The sequence below is a fragment of the Juglans regia genome, chromosome 4 (assembly GCF_001411555.2).
Source record: "Juglans regia cultivar Chandler chromosome 4, Walnut 2.0, whole genome shotgun sequence".
NCBI classification, from domain to species: domain Eukaryota; kingdom Viridiplantae; phylum Streptophyta; class Magnoliopsida; order Fagales; family Juglandaceae; genus Juglans; species Juglans regia.
In genome coordinates, this window is record NC_049904.1 from 13,591,896 (window position 1) to 13,613,900 (window position 22,005).

Consider the following 22,005-nt stretch of genomic DNA (forward strand, 5'->3'; position numbering starts at 1 on the left):
CACAATATTCATCTGCTATAAGTTAGGGTTTTTTAAATAAATTTGGGATGAAGTCTCTCATGGACAGGGGACCTTCATCTATTTAAAAAGAAAAAAAAAAAAAGAAATAGATAAATTAAAAAAATGTGATATTGGCTAAATTTTGAAGATGCATTTAGCCCGGCCAACGATGATACTCTAAGTGGATATATGTGGTGAAAAAGCTTCCACGTAAAATTTCTCAATTCGAAAAAGCCATGTTCCTGTCTCTATATATACACTAGCTAGCAGCAGTACTCTAAAATCTTCTTCCGCTTGGCCTATGTGCCTCCATTCGTCATTACTATTGATTGAGTTTTTGGTTCCTTCTTTGTTTTGAACTTCTTTCTCGGTACACTTGAGCATTCTCCTTGCAGCTTTGACAAGCCAAAATGCCTGCTGTCGGAGGAGTTCCTGCGGATGGTGTGCCAGGCAAGGTGTACACGGGGAAACTTACTCCTTTTGTAACCGTAACGTGTATCGTCGCAGCCACGGGGGGCTTGATTATCGGTTATGATATTGGAATTTCTGGTAAGGAATACGCACTCCGAATGGAAATCCTAATAAAAAATCGAAATCGTTTTGCTTTTTAATCTAAATCATGATTATGTGTTGACAGGTGGAGTGACGTCAATGGACCCGTTTTTGAAGAAGTTCTTCCCGTCAGTGTACCGGAAGAAGCATGAGGAATCATCCACCAACCAGTACTGCCAATATGACAGTGAGAAGCTGACAATGTTCACGTCGTCCCTGTATTTGGCTGCTCTGCTTTCATCCATCGTGGCGTCCACTGTGACACGTAAATTCGGTCGCAGGTTGTCCATGCTCTTGGGCGGCCTGCTCTTTTGCGTGGGTGCCATCCTCAATGGCTTTGCCCAAGCAGTCTGGATGCTTATCGTCGGCCGAATGTTACTTGGTTTCGGTATTGGGTTTGCAGGACAGGTAATTCTTTTTTCTCTGTTCCGTGATCTGGGATATCTTATTTTTTTTGGAGAGTAGTTTCTTATATATTTATTGCTGCTTTGGATCTTGAATTTTCCTGTCTTTGTTCAGTGAACGTTGTGGGGAGGGGAAGAACCGAAAAAAAAAAAAGATGCTGTCAGAAAACCAAACTAAACACAATAGTTTATTCCGTTGGTTCTTCAGATTGCTTAATGGTTGTAGAGTTATGGGCCTCTTCTACTTGTCACTGTTCCCAGTTTTTCTGAATCTTTTTCTTAATAAATTGAAGTAGACGCTTTGGGAAAGAAAAGATGGACACGATTCGTCCCTCCCCAGAAACCAAAGAAGACTTTGGACCAACTGGAACTGTAGAACACTGTTTTCATTACAATTCTTTATGAAAAGTCTCGATCATGATACACCATAAATGACCTCACTGCTGTGTTCTTTGACTTCTCCTCAATAATTTACTTAAAGAATCCACAACGTGTGGATAACGATTTTTGTTTTTTTCCAAGGAGCACGGCAACTTGACAATAAGGCGTTGGATAGGTATTGAAGCTAAACATCAATATTGATTTTATAAAATTTTATATAGATGACAATAAGTTATAGCGCGCACTCTATCTCTTTTCTTTGTGATCTCCAAGTTCATATAGAGAAAAGCTCAAGGCCGGACGGGTGTTTTCACATTTTTATACCTGCCAATGATCGTAAACCACGTAGGAGTTGCAGCTTGTGACATTCTACACTCGCATGCATGATAAAAATGTGGGATATTTTCTTAAATTAGGTAGATGTGGTCACTACAAGCACAGAGGAGATCTGTTTTGGCAAGTATTGATTTGGAAGTTAATGTGGTCACTTTTTCTGTACATGCAGTCAATTCCTCTCTACATCTCTGAGATGGCCCCTCACAAGTATAGAGGAGCTCTAAACATTGGTTTGCAGTTATCAATCACAATTGGTATCCTTATTGCCAATGTTTTGAACTACTTCTTTGCAAAGATTAAGGGTGGGTGGGGATGGCGCTTGAGCTTGGGTGGGGCCATGGTCCCTGCCCTCATAATCACCGTTGGATCACTTGTCCTTCATGATACCCCCAACTCTATGATTGAGAGGGGCCTACACGTTGAGGCCAAACAGAAACTCAAAAGGATTAGGGGTGTTGAGGATGTTGAGGAAGAGTTCAGTGACCTTGTTGCTGCTAGTGAAGAATCAAAACTTGTGGAGCACCCTTGGCGAAACTTGTTGCAACGAAAGTATAGACCTCACCTCTCTATGGCAATCCTAATTCCCTTCTTTCAGCAACTCACTGGGATCAATGTCATCATGTTCTATGCACCTGTTTTGTTTAACACGATTGGGTTTGGAAGCGATGCTTCCCTTATGTCGGCGGTGATTACTGGAGGTGTTAACGTTGCTGCAACCTTTGTTTCTATTTATGGTGTTGATAAATGGGGAAGGAGATTTCTTTTCCTCGAAGGTGGAATCCAAATGCTCATATGCCAGGTAACCTATTCATAATAAAAATTATAGTCACAAGATCAAGACTTGTTGTGAACTTAAAAGGTTTTAAGTGAGAGAGATAAACATATAAAATGGGTCCTATAACATTTATTGTTGCCTGTACAAATACTCCGAACAGTATTAAATGAACAATAAATGTTCTAGGTACACTTCATGTATCTCTCTATCTCTTGAGAAAGAGATAGAGAGATACATTAATTAGTTGACCTATGATTATATGGTTTTTTTTATCTGTCTCCAGGCTATTGTTACAGCTGCAATTGGTGCTAAATTTGGAGTGGATGGAGATCCTGGTGAGTTGCCCAAGTGGTATGCAATAGTTGTGGTGCTTTTCATTTGCATCTATGTTGCCGGGTTTGCATGGTCTTGGGGTCCCCTTGGCATCTTGGTGCCTAGTGAAATCTTCCCTCTGGAAATCCGATCTGCTGCTCAAAGTGTCAATGTGTCTGTCAACATGATTCTCACGTTTGCTATTGCTCAAAGCTTCTTATCAATGCTGTGCCACATGAAGTTCGGGTTATTCCTCTTCTTTGCCTTCTTTGTGTTGGTGATGACCATTTTTGTCTACTTTTTCCTGCCTGAGACAAAGGGTATTCCAATTGAAGAGATGGGCAGGGTTTGGAAGACCCACTGGTACTGGTCCAGATTCGTAAGCGATGATATTCACCCCAACGTGGAGATGGGCATGGGAGCAGCCCAGGCTACAAAAAACGTGTGGTAGCTTTTTTGTTTTTCATATAAAGGGCTTTCTCAATCTGTCAACAGATCATGGTCCAGCCTATTATGTACCCACCCATATATACCAATCCATTCAAAAGGATATACAGATTCAACATGGATTTTTTTGGTTTGATCCATTATATTGATAATTGTGCAATTACTTCAATCCCAACCTGGTCCCGGTAAAGAGGCAAAAGTGCGGCGATATCAATCACAGAGTGGAGTCATGGGATTCTTTTTATGTTTTGGTTTAAGAAGCCAGAGGATTTCACACGCTGAGAATGAATAAATATGGAATCTATTTTGTTTTTTAAACGATCACAAAAACAAAAAAACATCTTATCATATTTTATATATGTAGAAAACTATGTATATTCAATGTGAATTCCAAATGTACAAAGGTGACATACTCAGCAAAAAAATAGTACAAGGTTGATATACTTTTAGTGTAATAAAGCCTCTTCAATAAAGAAAATATAATCAATATATAAAGGCCATTGCGGCCTCAATATAGATTGAGAAAGAATTAATTGTTTCTTACTACACCAAGAATTCATAGATGCCCTAAGGTAGAAAAAATAGTCTGTGTTGAAGCAACGATGAACTGGATCACCAGTATGATTGGCATCAAAATAAGCCTCTAGTTCAAGGAAAAAAAAAATGCTTGGATAGCATATCTATATTAAGTCATAATAAACTAAGGGATTGTTTGGAAAAAGTTTCCATCTCAAAATTCTCATCTCATCTCATCTCTTTATGAAACATCACTCAAACACAAATACTTTCAAATTAATCATTACAACTTTTTCAAACTAATTTGTTAACATTGTGTTTCGCACACATTTGGACAAATCTCTGACAACTCAGGTCTTCTGAAATAGGCCTGCAAAAGATGGAGAGTAGTGCAACTAGAGGAGGGCGGCCTTGGGGCTGAGGAACCTTCGATGCTAAAGTTAGTAAGTATTATTGGAAGTTTTTAAATAAGTAAATGAGTCTAGGGATGAGAGAGACTTCTTTGTACCTGGAGCTAGCTATTTATATCGCGGCTTGGGGGAGGCGCAGATCGTCTTTGTCTCCACAAAGTTAGTGCCTTCCCTTCTGTTTATCCTGTCAGAGTCCTTTAATGTGGCGTGGCTCTGCGACGACACCATAAATGTGGCGTGTAGCTCGGTAGCGGCATCATTAATGCAGCATGGCTTTGTGGCTTTTCATCTATACCTTTTGAGTTGTTGATGGTCTGATGTCGACGGATCGAGGGTCGCCCGCATTTCCCATTGCACTCTGTACAGGTTCCTGTGCTCTGAATGCGGCTGTAGGCTGTCAAGTATACCTGTCTTGTTGACTACTTGACTCCCTTTTCTGGTAGAGGTTTTGTCCCCTATGCGGGCTTGGTGGCCTTTGAGTCGGGTATCGGGCTGAGGCCTAGTGGGCTTTATGAAGTGGGGAAAATTCCCTTATAGTTAGCCCGCCAACTCCTCTTGGACTTGTCCGAGAGGAATTCTTTCTTTATTCTTTAACCCTCTGCTTTTCCAGACTACCCGACCTTCTTTGCTGCGAGCAGAGCAACGATTCACCTTACACCCATGTGGTGATATGGCGTCAATTACGTTTTCACATTGAATGGCATCTCTTCAGTTTCTGTGTTGTGACTTCATGTGACGCAACCATTTATTCCGCACCTTGTATCAACATATATACTCTACAGTAGTTGAGACAATCGAGGGATTCAGGTACTTTGCAGGGACATGTGGTGCTACGTGGAGTTATGGCGCCTTAGGAGTTGAAACATCAACCCCGCCTATATAAGGACCCTTCCTCTCTGTTGGGAAATCCATTATACTCATTTTGCCTTTTACTATGTTTCCTGTTCTCCTTGCCCCACTATTTGAGTTCTTCGTTCCCAGTTTTCCTTCGTTTCTCTCCCAAACTTTCTTTTCTTTTCCCTTAATCTCTCATGGCTCTGAAGAAATCTTCATGCCCTGCTGGATGAGTTGGGTCCACTGGTGGTGCCTAGCCACTGTTGGCCATGGTGGTTCCACCCTAGGTGATTTCACAGGGTTTTCATTGCAATCGGTTGTGACCCCTGCCGAATTGGAGAAGTTGAAGGTGACTTATAGGGTCCCTTCGAAAGTGGAGTTTGTGGTGCCCTCCCCATCGAAGGAGAGGTGGATTTCGAGGGCTATGGCACCAAGGTAGGGTATACTCCGCCATGTTCTCTTGCAGCCTTAGGTTGTCGTTCTGCCGACCAGTGCGAGAAGTTTTGGGCTTCTTTGAGTTGGCACCTGCTCAACATCCTCCCCTTGTGTGGAGGATTCTTGTTTCATGTTGTGTCATCTGGCACTGTGCGTTGGAGGAGGTTGGGTCAGACTTCTTGGATATTATAGCCCGTGAGCTCGTCATTACTCACAACGTTGTGCAGAAGGGCCGACACCTCTACAATTTCCATCCGGTTCAAGAACTGGTTCAGGTGGAGGCGCAACATACTGTCATGAAGGGTTACAATCGTAAATTCTTCTTTTTGTCGTGCGATGGATGGGAGTTTCCGGTCGGGCAGACCCTCAAGCGCCGGTTAAACATGCATGCTATATGGGGTACCATTGATGGGGACACAAACTACCGCCCTAAACCAACCCCGGAGGAGGAACTGAGGCACAGGGTCATTCGAGCCTGGGTGAAGGCGCATCCGGATGACATTTCTTCGGAGGCTCTTTTGACAGAGGACTGCCTTCACCAATATCTAGCCCCCTCGGCCTACTTGTGCTCGGACATGGGCTTTCCTATAACTCGATCACGTCACTTACTTGCAGTTGCTCCCGTAGCCCGCCGGTAGAGGGGAGAGGTAAGAAGCCTCGAAGGATTTCACCTGCTCGGTCTGATTCTGACAACGTCCCTATCCCTCTTGGGGCGTCCTTCAAGGGACTTTTTATTTGGGCAAAACCAAGGGCTCCCAAGAAGATGATGATGATAGCGAATCTTCCTTGCGTCGCGTTGCTAGTCCAAGCCCTGGAAGATGTTTTCGAAGCGGTGACGACCGCTGTTCTGGCTGAGGAGACAACGACTCCCAGAGTTCCCTACGAGGGGATAGGTGAGGAGGTCGTTGAAGAAGTCTTAAGGGGCCTTTAGACGGTTGCTTTGCCTGGTGATGCCGACCGAATCCACGAGATGGAGGGTAGACTCTAGAGGCTACTCGGAGGGGTAAACTTTTCAACTTGCAGGCTCGGTCTTGGCTTTGACTTCTGTGATAGGGATTGGAGCGTTTGGCGGCCTTCATCGTGGACGACCAAGAACTCGGAACCTTCGTTTGCTGGCTCAGCTGTCCTTGGACTATGCGGCCATGGAGCGGAAGTAGAAAGAAGGAGGTGAGGAAACCCTTGCTAACTTGATAAGATCTCAGGGGGAAGTCGGTGAGCTCCTCATTGAGGCCTCACTTGCTTCCTAGGCGAGGGAGGCGCTGCAACAGTCCCTTGACAAGTACCAATCGGAGTTTGAGCAGCTACAAGGCAATATCCAGGAGCTGCACCAGCAACAGGACACAGACAACCGGTTGATCAAGTGGCTTAGAACTCATGTTGAAAATTCTAATGAGTCACTGGCAGTGAAAAGAAAAACTCTGGAGGAGGAAAGACAGCGAAGGAAAGACATGGAGGCCGCCCAAGATGAAAACAAATGGGTTCTTGAAGCTCATGAAGCTACCATCCATAGTTTGTGGGACGAACTATATTATGTATGTGGTATCCGCAATGACACGTGGCGTTTCTGCTACAATGATGGCTTAGAGCGGATGAAGACCCACATTCTTTTGAACCCCTAGTGTGACCTCAGGGTCATGGAGGTGGGGCATTTTCCCCCTCATGAGGAGTCTCTAAGGCAGCATGATCTCCTAAGGAAGATTCTGGTTACGAGCGGCCTTGGTGATGACCTTGAGGGAATGATCCCACCGGTTGTGGGTGGACTTTTAGGGCAGATCTTCTCACTCTTCAACGTTGTTATTGCTCCAAGCCTTCACGGCCTTTTCCTGGTAGATCTCCTTGCCATTCCTTTGCTGTTGGGGTTTCGAGCCCCTTCTTCTCATTCTTGCCCTTTTGCTTATTGTGCTTTAGTCATTCTCGTCCTTTTCCTTACGGGGCTTGACTTCGAAGCCATTCACACCTGGCGTCTTCACTTCCTCCAACAGTTTCTTCCCCCTCTCCACAGCTGGTGGATGGTCTCGAGCGACTCCAAGGCGATGGCCATCATTGTACGACTCAATTTGTTGCCTCATTACATCCCTGTTGATTTTTACAAGTAACTGCAGGCGTTATCGACACGTCATCGTGATGAAGATCTTGGCCTGCTGCTTGCATGGAATATAGAAATTGATTGAGCTCGGTTGTGGCAGTCCCCAGCCTTCGTTTGGTAAACGGTTCTCAATGTAGAAATCAATTCCGAGATGTTCCGATTCTTGGCAATATCTTCGTCGCTGATAGAGATTTTCAGCTTGTCCTATTTTAGAAGGGTTCGTGAATAGTGCGGGCTTTTGGTTCCCTTGGATTATACCTGGCTACTTTATGGTCTAGGTCTACGGTCGTGCGCTGGAACTTGTTTCTTGAAGATACAAGGTCTTACGTTGTAACTTGTTCTTTGTAGCTCTGTGACTTTATGTTTTAACTTTTTCCTTGTAGCTTTGTAGCTTTATGTTGTAACTCGTTCCTTGTAGCTTTGTAGCTTCATGTTGTAACTCGTTCCTTATAACTCTACGACTTTATGTTGTAACTTGTTCCTTGTAGCTCTGTGGCTTTATGTTGTAACTCGTTTCTTGTAGCTCTGTGGCTTTATGTTGTAACTCGTTGCTTATTAATAAAATTACATTTTGTTGATTGTATCCGGCTATGTCTTTTGCGCATCCTTTTCCGTTGTTTTTCTTTCTCCTTACTTTTCTTTTTTCCTTTCTTTTATTTTTTATTTTTTATTTTTTATTTTTGGGCCGGCCTAGGGAGAGTTCAGCCGCGAGGGTTTCCCGCACAGTGCCTCTTGTGGTCCGCCCCGCAAGTGCTCGACCAACATTTGATGACCCCGCATGCCGGTGGTCTTCCGGCTTATGCACTTGTTGTCGGCCTTCACCATGTATCCATTTATACAGGCCTTAATGACTTTGCTTAATGGGGCGGGCATTTTTCACATTTTCCTTTAGCATAGCTTCGTTCTTCAGGTAGTCGTGAGGCTGATCCTACTCTTCGTCGCCGGGAGTCAAGACAACCTTAGACCCAACTTGCCTCCTCGGCCCACGGGGAGGTAAAATAGTATGGTAAGTTTGAGAGTTTACTAATCTTCCTCCAATAGTGTAGATTCGCCCTTCGAGCAGCCGCGAGGCTGACCTACTCTTCGCTGCTGGGAGTCAAGATGGCCTTAGGCCCGACCTGCCTCCTTGGCCCATGGGGAGGTAAAATAGTCTAAGAGGTTTGTTGTTTGGGCAGTCCATTCTAGACCCACTCTCGTCTATTGACACCGCAGGAAATAATAAGTTTGGGTTAGGCTGGCATTGATCCCACTCTTCATCACAGTGGGGGACGGGGTAAGTTATCCTTGTAGTCGTGTTGCCGATCCCGCTCTCCTCTGCGGGAGGGATAAAGCAACTATTAGGCTTACCTTTCCCTATAGTATCCCGCAGGGAGGTAAGTTGTTCGGACAATCTGTTACTGAACCCACTCCTGCCCATTGATGCTCACGAGAATGGTAAAAGTTTTTCCTTGGGTAGCTGAGGACTGATCTGCACTCCGCCATAGGAAGGATAAGGCAACATTTAGGCCTACCTTTTCCTTTTAAATCATTTCATCTTATATCACTATCCAAATGAGGTCTAACTGCCTAAATATGAAATCTATTTTGTTTTTTAAATGATCACAGAAACAAAAACACATCTTATCATATTATATATATGTAGAAAACTATGCACATTCAATGTGAATTCCAAATGTACAAAGGTGACGTACTCAGCCAAAAACTGAGTACAAGGTTGATATATATTTATAGTGTAATAAAGTCTCTTCAATAAAGAAAATATAATCAATATATATATAAATACAAATTAGTCTGTCCTAAAATATTTCAAGAGTATGATCACCATAATCTTTGTAGACTATTAGGCAATATGCTTGTTTTCTACAGAATATCTGTGTTTGCTAAAAGCCATCATAGCCAAATATATTCAAATAAGGTGATGGCCATTGCGGCCTCAATATAGATTGAGAAAGAATTAATTGTTTCTTACTACACCAAGAAATCATAGATGCCCTAAGGTAGAAAAAATAGTCTGCGTTGAAGCAACGATTAACTGGATCACTAGTATGATTGGCATCAAAATAAGCCTGTAGTTCAAGAAAAAAAAAAAAAAAAAGCTTGGATAGCATATCTCTATCACGTCATAATAAATAGGGCTTGTTTGGAAAAAGTTTTCATCCCAAATTTTTCATCGCATCTCATTTCATCTCCTTCTCAAATATCACTCAAATACAAATACTTTCAAACTAATCATTACAACTTTTTCAAATTTATCATTACAACTTTTCCAACTTTTCAAATAAAAAATAAAAAACAAATCAAAATTTTCAAATCTTCAAACAAAAATAATATTAAAAAACTATATTCTAATAATATTTTAACTTTATAATAATTTTTATTTAACTTTTTTTCTCTCATTTCTCAAAACAACCATGAACTATTTCATCCTTGTATTCTTATGCAAAATGTAAAGATGATGCCAACTATATGCAAAGGCCTAACAATATTTCGAGATTGCTTCCTATAAACACATACATATGCAGATATAACCACCTATTCATTTCCTTAGAGAGAGAAGCTCTGCCTTCGCTCTAAAAAACTCCATTTCCGTGAGAGCCGCTGCCGGAGAGGAGTCTCCTTCTCCTTTCTATTTTTGCACTGTGTATACACTTTCAAGGTAGTGCCATTTTCCCTCCTCCCTCCACTGGTTCGGTTTTGGTCAGATCTACTGTTCTCTAGTCACCATCTGCCTACACAAGCCCCACCACCCGATCCTACAGCTGCCGATCTACTGGGACGGAGTGGAGTCGTGCCAAAAAGCTTGGCGCATGGCCCTCACTCGCCGCCGTACAATGACGCTTCCGATGACTATACGCGCCATACCAGCAGCTTTGTCTCTCCGAGATCTTCCAGATCTAGGCCAGCATGTCTCCATCCCACTAGCGCATGGCTGCCACGTGCCATCATAGGAGCGCGAGAATGAAGATGATCAACAGATCAGTCCACCCGATGCTCGATTTTTCACTATGTTATCGCTTTCCCTAAACCGTGATCTCGAAGAAGGGACTATAGATCTCTCCAAAAATCATCTCAAGACAACAAGCAGCAGTGCATCCGCCGCTCTCACCACTTTCAGCAGAGGTTCCACCGTTACCAGCGGTGGTTCCATTGTTGGCAATTTTTTGCAAACAACTTATTTCTGTCTTTTAAGACGACATCCTCTTTGTAGGACATGAGTGAAGACCAAGAAACTGGTCGCAAAAACTCATTTTTTTTCTTTTTTATTCATCAATTTGCACTATTGTTATTGTTCTAGTGTATTTGTTGGGAAACTCCATCCCCTCCTCTTGTCTCATTTTCTCTAATGAAATATACTTACTTGCTTGGGGAAAAAAAAAAAAATACATACGCACATATGTATGTATATATGTATGTATATGTTGAGTGAACAGGCAACAAAAGCTCTTTGAGCCCAAGGCTTGACCTCAAGTTAGGCAGTTCTAACTTCTAAGAGGTGCCATTGCCCAGTGGGGGCAATATAGCAATGCGTGAAATGCCATTGTGCCCGCGAGTAATGGTGTCAAGATGCGAGATGATGCCATCTTCGAGACTAGAAATTCTGGATCATTTATAACGGAAGGTAGAAAATGACGCATTCAATGTACTAGGCAATATATAAATTTTAACATAGAATAGTGAGAAGCGTCTAATACAAAGGGACATGACATGAGCATTTAATGAGATAAGATTGGAATAAAGCGCCACACCGATAAAAAGTCTGATTAAGAGCCAAGATATATAATTAAGCACTCAATGCAGTCGATAAAGACAAGTCTGATTAAAATCCATGTTGAATCTCATGGGATCCCTAAAGTGATGGGCCTACAACTTAATCATCATGAATTGTGGTTATTGCAGATTAAAAATTGAGGATGCCCCAAATACCGTAAATTGACAGATCATTTAATTAGCTGTCAAAATTTACAGCTTTGATATTGCCATTTACAAGTTATATATCCAGTTTATACGTACGTTTACAATTTAATAAATCACATCAAGATACGTCAGTTTATAAAATTACTTTTACGTAATTATTTTGTGGTTAGAGTATTTCTCTTCTCATATATATTAACAGCGAAAACTAACGTTGGTGTACGTACGAGAACAGATGGGAGAAAGGGAAAACATTTGACGGTACCAAATTGAGGTCTTTTAGCAACAATCTACATAGAGTACTTTTATTCCATTTCTTTCACACTAAAAGAAAAGCTGCAAATGGCTATAAAACTCATGATGCTGGAAGACATAAATAGAATTTTATGATCACCTTATTAAATTGTTTCTAAACATGATTTACTGTAGAGTTCCGTTAGTACAAAGCCATTGACCAGTGAAGAGTGCAGTACAGTTGAGGTTGGGGTTGATTAAATTAAAGAAGTTGTCTGTCAAGTTGAATTCCTGTATGATGTTAAAGCAAATGTCTCCGGTTTGAACACCGTAGATGGAATCACAAACCAGCTTGATGGGATTTGGCTTCAGGAATCCTCCTGTTTAATTTCAACATCAAAAGTGAAAAGATGTCAACTTTCCATTTGATTTGATGAAAAAATAAATAAATGGTTACTCTCAGCAAGCTGGCCAAGACTTACCGCCAAGAAATTGACTTTCAGCCACAGAGAAGATTATAAGGAGAAGAGAGAGCATCAAACCCAAGTAAAGACTCGTTGCTGTTGATTTGCTTGAATTGGCCATATCTGCTTCTCTTTTACTTTTGTATAGGAGCTCTTGTTGTGGGTTTTGGTCTCCGTCGAGCTACCCCTCCTATTTATAATACAAAATCAGTGAAAAAACCAAGAAATTGGGGAAAGATATATATAGAAGTACAGTTGGCATCGGATGTGAATACAAAGAGGATTAACATTGGACAGCAATGTTTTCTTGCTGGGAATGGATTGATTATGATAAATATGATATGTTTTCTTGGACGATCTTCCTTACCACTCTAGACATATACGTTCCTGACGTTTCTACTACTTAATTTCTTCATGCATATATATATATATATATATATAGCGCGGTCTAGTGTATAGAGCTGCTATACATGATGACGAGGTGGAGTTTTGTATAGATTCTTAGCTATTTTACATACAGAAAAATCATGATCGATCCACAGGCGCACTAAGAGTTTGTGACTAAGATTTGCAGACACAAGTAAAATCAGTAGTCATGCATGCTAATGTAGAGCATTAAAATGGTAGCTCCTTTTGTGTCAGTTTTTATTTAGTGTATTGGTACGTTACATTAGCATGATAACAACGGCAACTTGATGAACGAACATTAATTTCAAAGAGGTGAAGACACTACAACATAATTGCTTTTTAGTGACGGTTGGAAAATTGTGACAGTCTCTAAACCGTCATTAAAAGGCATTTTCTATGATAGTTTATGGAAACCGTCACTAAAGATAGATGAAATTTTTTTTACGTTCTAACATATGGGAAATTTACGTTCGAACGTCACATATACGTTCGAACGTTGTGGCTGTTTACGTGCGAACGTGAAATATTTTGGCACAACCGTTCGAATGTTATTAATTAACGTTCGAACGTGAAGTGTTTTGGCACAACCGTTCGAATGTTATTAATTAACGTTCGAACGTGAAATGTTTGCGCCAATGTTCGAACGTTAATTAATAATGTTCAAACGTTCATTGTAAATTTAAATTAAATATGACTTTAATTTAAAAATTATGTGGTTTTTATTGTACATAATTTGTGAACAAGTCTATAAAATTGACTTGTATATATTTATATATACACAATTTGTAATATATAAATATATATTTATGTTTATATATATTTGAAATGCAGTGATTTAGTATTAAAGTTAGAAAATATAACATCAAAGAAGATTAAGAATTGAAATTAAAAATTGATAGAAATATTTAATAATATCTTTCTTTACAAATATTAAAAATAAAATACAAAATTTGATAGAATGTAGTAAACAATAGTCAGATAATAACGTTGTCCGCGAAAGTCGAACTCCGTACCTCCTCAGTCAAGGTATCAACCTTGTTGTTGAGGATAGTTACACGATGGGTGAGCTCAGTAATAGACGCTGATATAGTCTCAAGCGATCGATCGATCTTATGATCAATATGCACAGTCAGCTGTAAGATGACCGCATCAACCCAAGCAGGCCGCGCATCTCCTGTAGATGTACTCGGTGTATGCTGACTACTACTCCCCACATGACCTGGCTCAGGCTGTGTCAGAGGAACTAAATCCTCTATAGGGGGTGGCTGACGTCCCCTCGCCTGTTCAATGCTACGTCGATGTGTGGTCATGTCGAGGGGGCTCATCTAATCTTTGATCCGCTCCTCTGGCTGGGTCGGCGCTCCCCGTGCAAGTAATAGTCGGCTGATTAGGACATCGTATGAGAGATTATCCGTGGAGACGATGCTCGCCTCTAACGGATCCTCTCAAAGATGTGCAGTGGCAAATCTATAGGATCTCCACGTGCCACTCGTCCGACTAAATGTGGTTTTATGTGCCACATGATTGACATTTGTTGCAACAATAAGGTGCAACATGTGAAAGAAATGTAGCAGATGGTTTTGGTTGAAGGCGTTCTTCTGCTCGATCTGCATGCAGTCCCTCCCGGTGTGGATGTAGAAATCCTCGTTTCGATCATCATCCCGAGCCTCGACGCCAGTATCCTCGGCCTCTGACTGGTCTGCATCTCTGGCTGATGCTGGCTCAAATAGGCGGCCAGTAGATGATGTAGAAGTGCCTACATCCTCACGAGGTGTTGAGTGTGCAAATGTCTCAACTCATCGACAAATCTCGAGGTGCTCGCCGATGACATCTGGTAATACCTCAATGGAAACACCGCGTACAGTCACGGTGTGAGAGGATACGTCCTGAGGCATGTCACACATCCCCATGTAGAACTCCTGAACCATTGAGGGGTATACCTTCTCCCTCAATGTGCAGATATTTTCCCAGCCTCTATTAAGGAAAACATCTCTCAGGTTCGTCTGCTGCCATTTGAGTTTGTCGAACTCATTAATCAGGACCTCTCGCTCTACCATAACAGTACTAGCCCCGATAGGAGCAATGTCCTAAGTGGCTCATTCCCTCCCTCGTTTCCTAGTATGCAGTGGATGAGCCATATCCTGAAAATAGAAAAGGAAATTTTTTTTTTATATTAATGCATTTTTTTGTGTTAATTTTAAGCTGCTCTGCATTAACGTTCGAACATAGCAAAATAAACGTTTGAACGTTAAGATAAAATGTTCAGACGTTTATTTCATACGTTCGCACGTAAAATAAGGTAAATAAATTTACATTCGAATGTATATCATTTACTTTCAAACGCAAAACATATACGTTCGAACGTAAAACATATATGTTCGAATGTAAAACATAGACGTTCGAACATAAGCAGTAAATCAATATTGGCTGACATACGTTTGGACGTTTATGTTATACGTTCAACCGTAGAAATGAAGTATATACTTCAAGAAACATTTCTACGGTGACTATTCGGCCAATAGCAAGCTGTGGTGGCCGGAAAATGGAGTTAAAAATCCGGCTATCACTTATCCCGTTTTGAACAAAACTCAATCCAAATATCAATAAAATACATATTTTTTGAATAAAAGATGAATGCCTATCTTTTAGTGACGGTTGTGGCGGAGTTTGACGGCAGCGGTGACGGAGGCATGGCGGCGTGCAACAGAATGACGATGGAGGTATTAGAAATGTCGTTTCGACGTTCGGTTTTGGCCTTATATACACAGAACATTCAAATGTAATTATTATTACATTCGAACGTTTGTCAATTTACTTTCCAAAATATTATCTACAATATATTATATTATAAATGTTTATGTTATATATTATAATGTTATATAATATTATTGACAATTAGATTAATTGGTTTTTTTGAATTTGTGAGTGCTGAGTGCTAGTTATATTTCTAAAATTTATCAATATGTTTATATATGTTGTTGTGATTTTATGCTTACTCTTGAAATAATTGTGATTATTGTTTGTGAATTTTGTGAATAGTTTGTGAGTTTATGGTATTCATTGATGAATTAATATGTGTATAAATATTGTTGTGAGAATATTGTGATTATTATTTTTGAATTTTTATTGAATATGTTTAACAAGAAAATCATAAGTTTATGATCTTAATTTTACGTAAAGATTAAAAACATTTAATAGACAGATAATATGAAGTTTAATATATAACATGGAGTAAGTATATATAATATATTCATAGTAATTTAGTTAGAATATGATTATTATGGTATAGTTTATATACTATATTATTATGTTCTCATCTAAAGTATTATGCTATCATACCAAACAATGTAGTATAGTTATAGATATATAACATGTAGTATATACATTATATTATAAGTTAGTATATAATGCAGAATTTAATAAGTAACAATTTAGTATATATTATTGATTTATATATATGGTATAGTTTATATACTATATTATTATGTTCTCGTCTAAAGTATTATGCTATCATACTATACAATGTAGTATAGTTATAGATATATAAAATGTAGTATATATACTATATTATAAGTTAGTATATAATGCATAATTTAATAAGTAACAATTTAGTATATATTATTGATTTATATATATGGTATAGTTTATATACTATATTATTATGTTCTCATCTAAAGTATTATGCTATCATACTATACAATGTAGTATAGTTATAGATATATAAAATGGTGTATATATACTATATTATAAGTTAGTATATAATGCAGAATTTAATAAGTAACAATTTAGTATATATTATTGATTTATATATATAAAATAGTTTATATACTATATTATTATGTTCTCATCTAAAGTATTATGCTATCATACTATACAATGTAGTATAGTTATAGATATATAAAATGGTGTATATATACTATACTATAATATAGTATATTAGGAATGGTACGTTCGAACGTCTCAAGTTAATGTTCGAATGTTAAACTAAGAGGCGGGAAATTTCCCGCTCGATTAAGGGATATGTGTGATTATTCAGATGTTCGGACGTTTATACTGTACGTTCGAACGTTAGTTGATGAAAATCACTAGAAAATTATGAATGTCCGAACGCCAAATTTCTTAATGTCCGAACGTTAGGAAAATTAGTGTGGGAAATTTTCCGCTCAAATATGGTAACACTTTGATGATATGTACGTTCGGACGTTTAAGTTAGATGTTCGAACGTTAATCTGTAAATCTACGAACGTTTGAACGAAAAATTGTGATACATTCGAACATAAAAATAAAAGTACGGGAAATCTTCCTCTAGATTTTATGTTCTATCATAAGAAGGGTACGTTTGAACGTGTATTGAAAACGTTCGAATATTCTAGGCAGGAATAATTTTTTTTTTTCATTACGTTCGAACGTTTGAACTAATAATTTTAGAACTTAATGAATACGTGCACGGGGGAAGCAGATCATTTCTTCTTTTCCCCTGCGCGCAACAGAGAGAGAGAGAGAGAGAGTTGAGAGAGAATCGACCCAAGACTCCTGCAGGAGAGAGAGAGAGAGGGTTAGAGTGAGAGAGAGTTGAGTTTTGGGAAGAAAAAATTATTTTTCTTGTCTTTTTTTGAATTTTATAATATTTGTATTGTATTTTTGTTATATAATATTTCTAATAAATTAGTGTTGTATTTTTTTGAAGGATTGGTTGTTTTGGCAAGTTGGAAGATTTTGATTTGTAAGAGAATATTGTGAGTGCTAGGTATATTTTTAAACTTTATCAATATGTTGTTGTGATTTTATGCTTACTTTTGAAATATTGTGATTTTTGTTTGTATAATTTGTAAATAGTTTGTGAGTTATTGTAAATATGTTGTGATATGGATTTGAAATATTGTGATTATTATTTGTGAATGACGTTTTCAAGAAACATTGTTAGAAATATATTGTCCTTAGACTTTGTTAATACAAGTTTATTGCTTACTCAAGTTTAGGAATATGTTAATACATGTGGCATATTATTTTATGCTTCCAATTGAAATATTGTAATTATTGTTTGTATAGTTTGTATATAGTTTGTGAGTTACTGTGAATATATTGTGATATGGATTTGAAATATTGTGATTATTATTTGTGAATGATGTTTGAATATGTTTACATTGTTAGAAATATATTATCCTTAAGCTTTGTTAATACATATTTATTGCTTACTCAAGTTTAGGAGTATGTTCATACACGTGGCATGTTATTTTATGCAAATTGAAATATTGTGATTATTGTTTGTATAGTTTGTAAATAGTTTGTGAGTTATTGTGAATATGTTGTGATATGGATTTGAAATATTGTGATAATAATATTTGAAATTAAGTATAACAATTAAAATAACTCTTTAAGAATTATAATAATTAAAACTATATTATAACTTTTGAAATTAAGTATAACAATTAAAATTATACTTTAAGAATGATAATAATTAAAATGTTATAATAACATTTTAAATTAAGTATAACAATTAAAATTATACTTTAAGAATGATAATAATTAAAAGTATAATATAACCTTTAAAATACTCTTTAATAAAAAAGTCTTGAACCTACTAAATAAGTAGAGTTGGAATATGTAAATATACTTATTTATTATAAACTAAAGAGTAAGTAAATAAGAATCAAATAATGCTTATATAAAAATTATTTATTTATTGTCTATATAAATAAATAACTCACTCAATTGAGTATAACAATTAAGATTATAATTGTGAAATGATAATAATTAAAATTATATAAAATCTTTTGGTATTTAGTCTAATTACTTGACTGTTATATTCTCTCCGGCCTTGACTAATCTCCTCCGGTCTTGACATACACTAATTGAGAGTTATTAAGACTGGAGAGTTTATGACAGTTAAGCAACTAGACTAATATTTAGATATGATGTGTCATTGCATAAATAACCTTAGACCCGTTTGGGAATTAGTGTACATTTATGTGTCCACTAAATCCTAAATTGTCCAGTGTGGACAGTTTGAGATTATATTATCTGTATTGCACATTTTTGTTACTCGCTACTTTCCACGTTTAATCTGTAGTTTCGGTATCTTCCTCTACTGTTCTTCGGGTATACTGTTCGTAGGGTCATAATCCCGATATTTGAACATGTATACTTGGAGAACTATGAGGAGGTGCTGCCGAAATTTCTACTAACGTGGAAAGTAGTAGAGTGACGAGATTTGTGCAATATGGAGAATATAATCTCGAATGGGATAGGACCAACTACCTTATCAAAAAAGCAATGAGAGTTGGAGTATGACATGCATGTGAATTTTCAATGTACGTGTTATTAATATATAGATGTTTTTAGAAATGGACAAAAATTGGATGCGTCTAGGCGATAGACTTGGAAATGATTACGTACCCTATGCACGTGGAGTAAGAACCTTCATTGATTTTACACGGGCCTCTACTGATAGTTGTGGTTACATTAAGTGTCCATGTCGAGGGTGTAAAAATTTGTGTGCGATAGGATTGGATGAAGTAGAAAGTCATATATTTGGGAATGGTATGGATCTGGGGTATACGCGATGGGTACTGCATGGTGAGCTATATGAACAATCAGCAGATGTATTGGTCGATCATCACAATTATTTGCGGCACATGGTATACGCAAGAGGTACTTCTGGGTGGACTGGTGCAGTTTCGTTGGATGTATCCAGTTGAAAGATATTTGGGTCGACTAAAGCGCACTATTGGGAATAAAGCCAAAGCTGAGGGTTCAATAGCAGAGGCCTATATACATGATGAATGGTTAACATTTTGCTCTCTATATCTTCGTGGTGTTAAGACACAATTTAATCGTCAAGAGCGAAATGCTAATCTTGCTGCTCCGACTCCTCGTGAGCTATCAGTGTTTTTCCAGAATGTATGACCCTTGGGTTCACAAACAGGTTACGATTTAATTGATGGAGAGTTAGGTAAAATTCGGTGGTATGTGCTAAATAATTGCCGGGAGATTGATGATTATCTCAGGTATGTCCTTTCATTGCTTTGAATAATTATAGTTTTCTTAAAATTAACTATAATTGTTGTGCTCAAAATATACTTCTTTTGCAACATGTTATAACAGTGAGCACATGGACAAACTTAGGACGGAAGGCGTATAAAATATAGAGACAAGACATGAGGAAGAATTTCCCGGATGGTTTGAAGAATGTGTATGAACTAAAATTATATATATGTTATATTTTGAAATTTTTAACTCTGGATAATGAAATAATAAATATATACTATTTCAATTGTTAGATTTTGGAACAACGTGCTTGTGATCCCAGATAAATTTCTTCTAAATTGTATGCATTGGCCCGTGGTCCCTCAAATAGAGCACTTCGATACACTGCATGCACGGTTCGAGGTTATAGATTTCATACTTTGGACCGTGAACGTAATAGAAAGACTCAGAACTGTGGTGTGTTAGTCGAGGGGAGTCATGGAACAAATGATATTGACTATTATGGTGTCATATGTGATATTATTGGATTGAAATATCTGGGTGGGTCTGTAACATATGTCTTTAAATGTGATTGGTGGGATCTAGGTGGTGGTCTGGTTTTGATACCTAGAGATAATCACTTTACGAGTGTCAATACTGCATCTAAATGGTATGAAGATGATCCATTCGTATTGGCTTGTCAAGCTACCCAAGTCTATTACTTGATTGATCCAATGAAAAGTGCTGATGAAGATAGTGGAGAGATAACTTGGCGAGTCATACAAAAATTTGTTCCTCGAAATATATATGAAGCAGGAACGAGTGCAGATTACGAGAATAGTGGAGATGAAGATGACACTCCAATTGTAGAGGCATACCAGGAAGATGGAGAGGGTATTAACTTGTTTTGTTGACCTCGGTGCACTCGAGTTGCTCCCATTGTGTAGAGATGATGTCCCACCCGTCCATCTCGACCCGTCTGTATTAAATGATCATTCAATTCAAGTAAGTGAGGAGGAAGAAGAAGAAGAAGAGTCAGAAGATGAAGACGAATCAGAATCCAGGCAGGAGGTGGATAAGGACGATGAAGAAGAGGTGCATGATGATGATGAATATGTTATTGATGGAGATTCTGAAACAATCATGGAAAATTCATCTGAAGATGAAGAATAAAAATACTAAATATTTTATTCATATAGATGACTATAAAATATCTTGAATTTTCATAATTTCTTCTAATTAATTTTCTTTGATATAATTAATTATTTTCAAGAATACGGCCAAAACGACAACGAAGAAATGTGCCTCCGCCAAGTCCAAATCCTGAATCCATTGAGGACTCCCCACTCGAGAAATTCGTTCCTGAAGATCAAGCTAACACAGAAGAGAACAACAACCATTCGACAGCTATCAGTAAGGAAATATTGTCGTTGATAATTATATATATAGTTAATACTTTTGTCTCAATAACTATTTAATTATAATTATACTATCTATTATTATGTAGTTGATGCAACTGCACGTTGCGGTCGTGGCTATATATGTGGAATCTCTCTTGAAAAAAATAGAAAGCACGGAAAACTGAAGATCACAATTCCTGATAATTCCACTGGAGGAGTGGATGATAGTGCAGCAGCGCTTTCCTCCTATATTGGCACAGTAGTTCGAGCTTATGCTCCATTCTATGTGCGCTCATGGCGAGATGTTCCGAATGAGATTAAGGAGCACATTCGAAGTCGTGTGCTGGTGAGTTTACTTTTCAGTACATTTTTTTTTTACCTAGATTAGTATATTATATTTTTTACCTGATTCCCTTGTTAGGATGAATTTGACCTCAACTTTGGCCGTAGCGAGGATTTGAGAACCGTGAATGAGTTGATGGCTACACTATTCTGTCGTCACAAAGGACGATGTCATGACCACTTCAAGAAGTTTGAGACATTTGAAGAGGCTGCGCAGTCTCCTTTTCAGCAGATGAAGTTAGATGATTGAAGAAAGTGTTGTGATCTTTTCGCATCTTCAGTTTATAAGGTATTTTACATTTATATCTTTTAATTATTTACATTCATATTCGTTCAATATATTATATGTATACATATTACAGTTAACATTCTTAATATATTTTGTAGCACTTGAGTTCTACAAATTCACAGAATAGATCCGCTCTGACTGTCCACCATCGTGCCAGTTAAAGGTCATTCCACCGTCTTGCTGAAAAAATGGTAATTAAAAAATTATATAATTCATTTATTTTCCTGATATTCTTTTATTTAAGTACTAACATTATCTTTTTAAAATTGCTAATGTCACTTTGTTAGAAACGTGATGGTTCTGAAAACTTTTCCCTCATTCATGTCTATGCTGCTGCTCACACTAATGAGCATAGTATGTGGATGGATCCTGTCGCTGTAGATAATTATGTAAGCATTGTTAATTTTGTTAAATAAGTTATTTGTATAACATTTGAATAATTTATTTCTTATTTCTATTTCTTTTAATACGTTACTAATTATTTACGATCATTACCTTTTAA

The 22,005-nt window shown here is 38.0% G+C and overlaps 1 protein-coding gene across 1 annotated transcript; it reads left to right on the plus strand.

The window, feature by feature from the left end:
- Positions 1-275: 275 nt before the first annotated feature.
- On the plus strand, positions 276-3,484 carry LOC108987282 (sugar carrier protein C-like). Its single transcript, XM_018960175.2, has 4 exons — positions 276-549; positions 638-960; positions 1,843-2,472; positions 2,732-3,484. Exons 1-4 carry the CDS (start codon positions 411-413, stop codon positions 3,209-3,211), a joined length of 1,572 nt encoding a protein of 523 aa, XP_018815720.1. The 5' UTR covers positions 276-410; the 3' UTR covers positions 3,212-3,484.
- Positions 3,485-22,005: the final 18,521 nt, after the last annotated feature.

Excerpts from the sequence above, each read along its gene's own strand:
- LOC108987282 (XM_018960175.2), top strand. The coding sequence starts at position 411 with ATGCCTGCTGTCGGAGGAGTTCCTGCGGATGGTGTGCCAGGCAAGGTG. Across the intron at positions 550-637 it reads TTATGATATTGGAATTTCTG|GTGGAGTGACGTCAATGGAC; the intron begins GTAAGGAATACG and ends ATGTGTTGACAG. Across the intron at positions 961-1,842 it reads GTATTGGGTTTGCAGGACAG|TCAATTCCTCTCTACATCTC; the intron begins GTAATTCTTTTT and ends CTGTACATGCAG.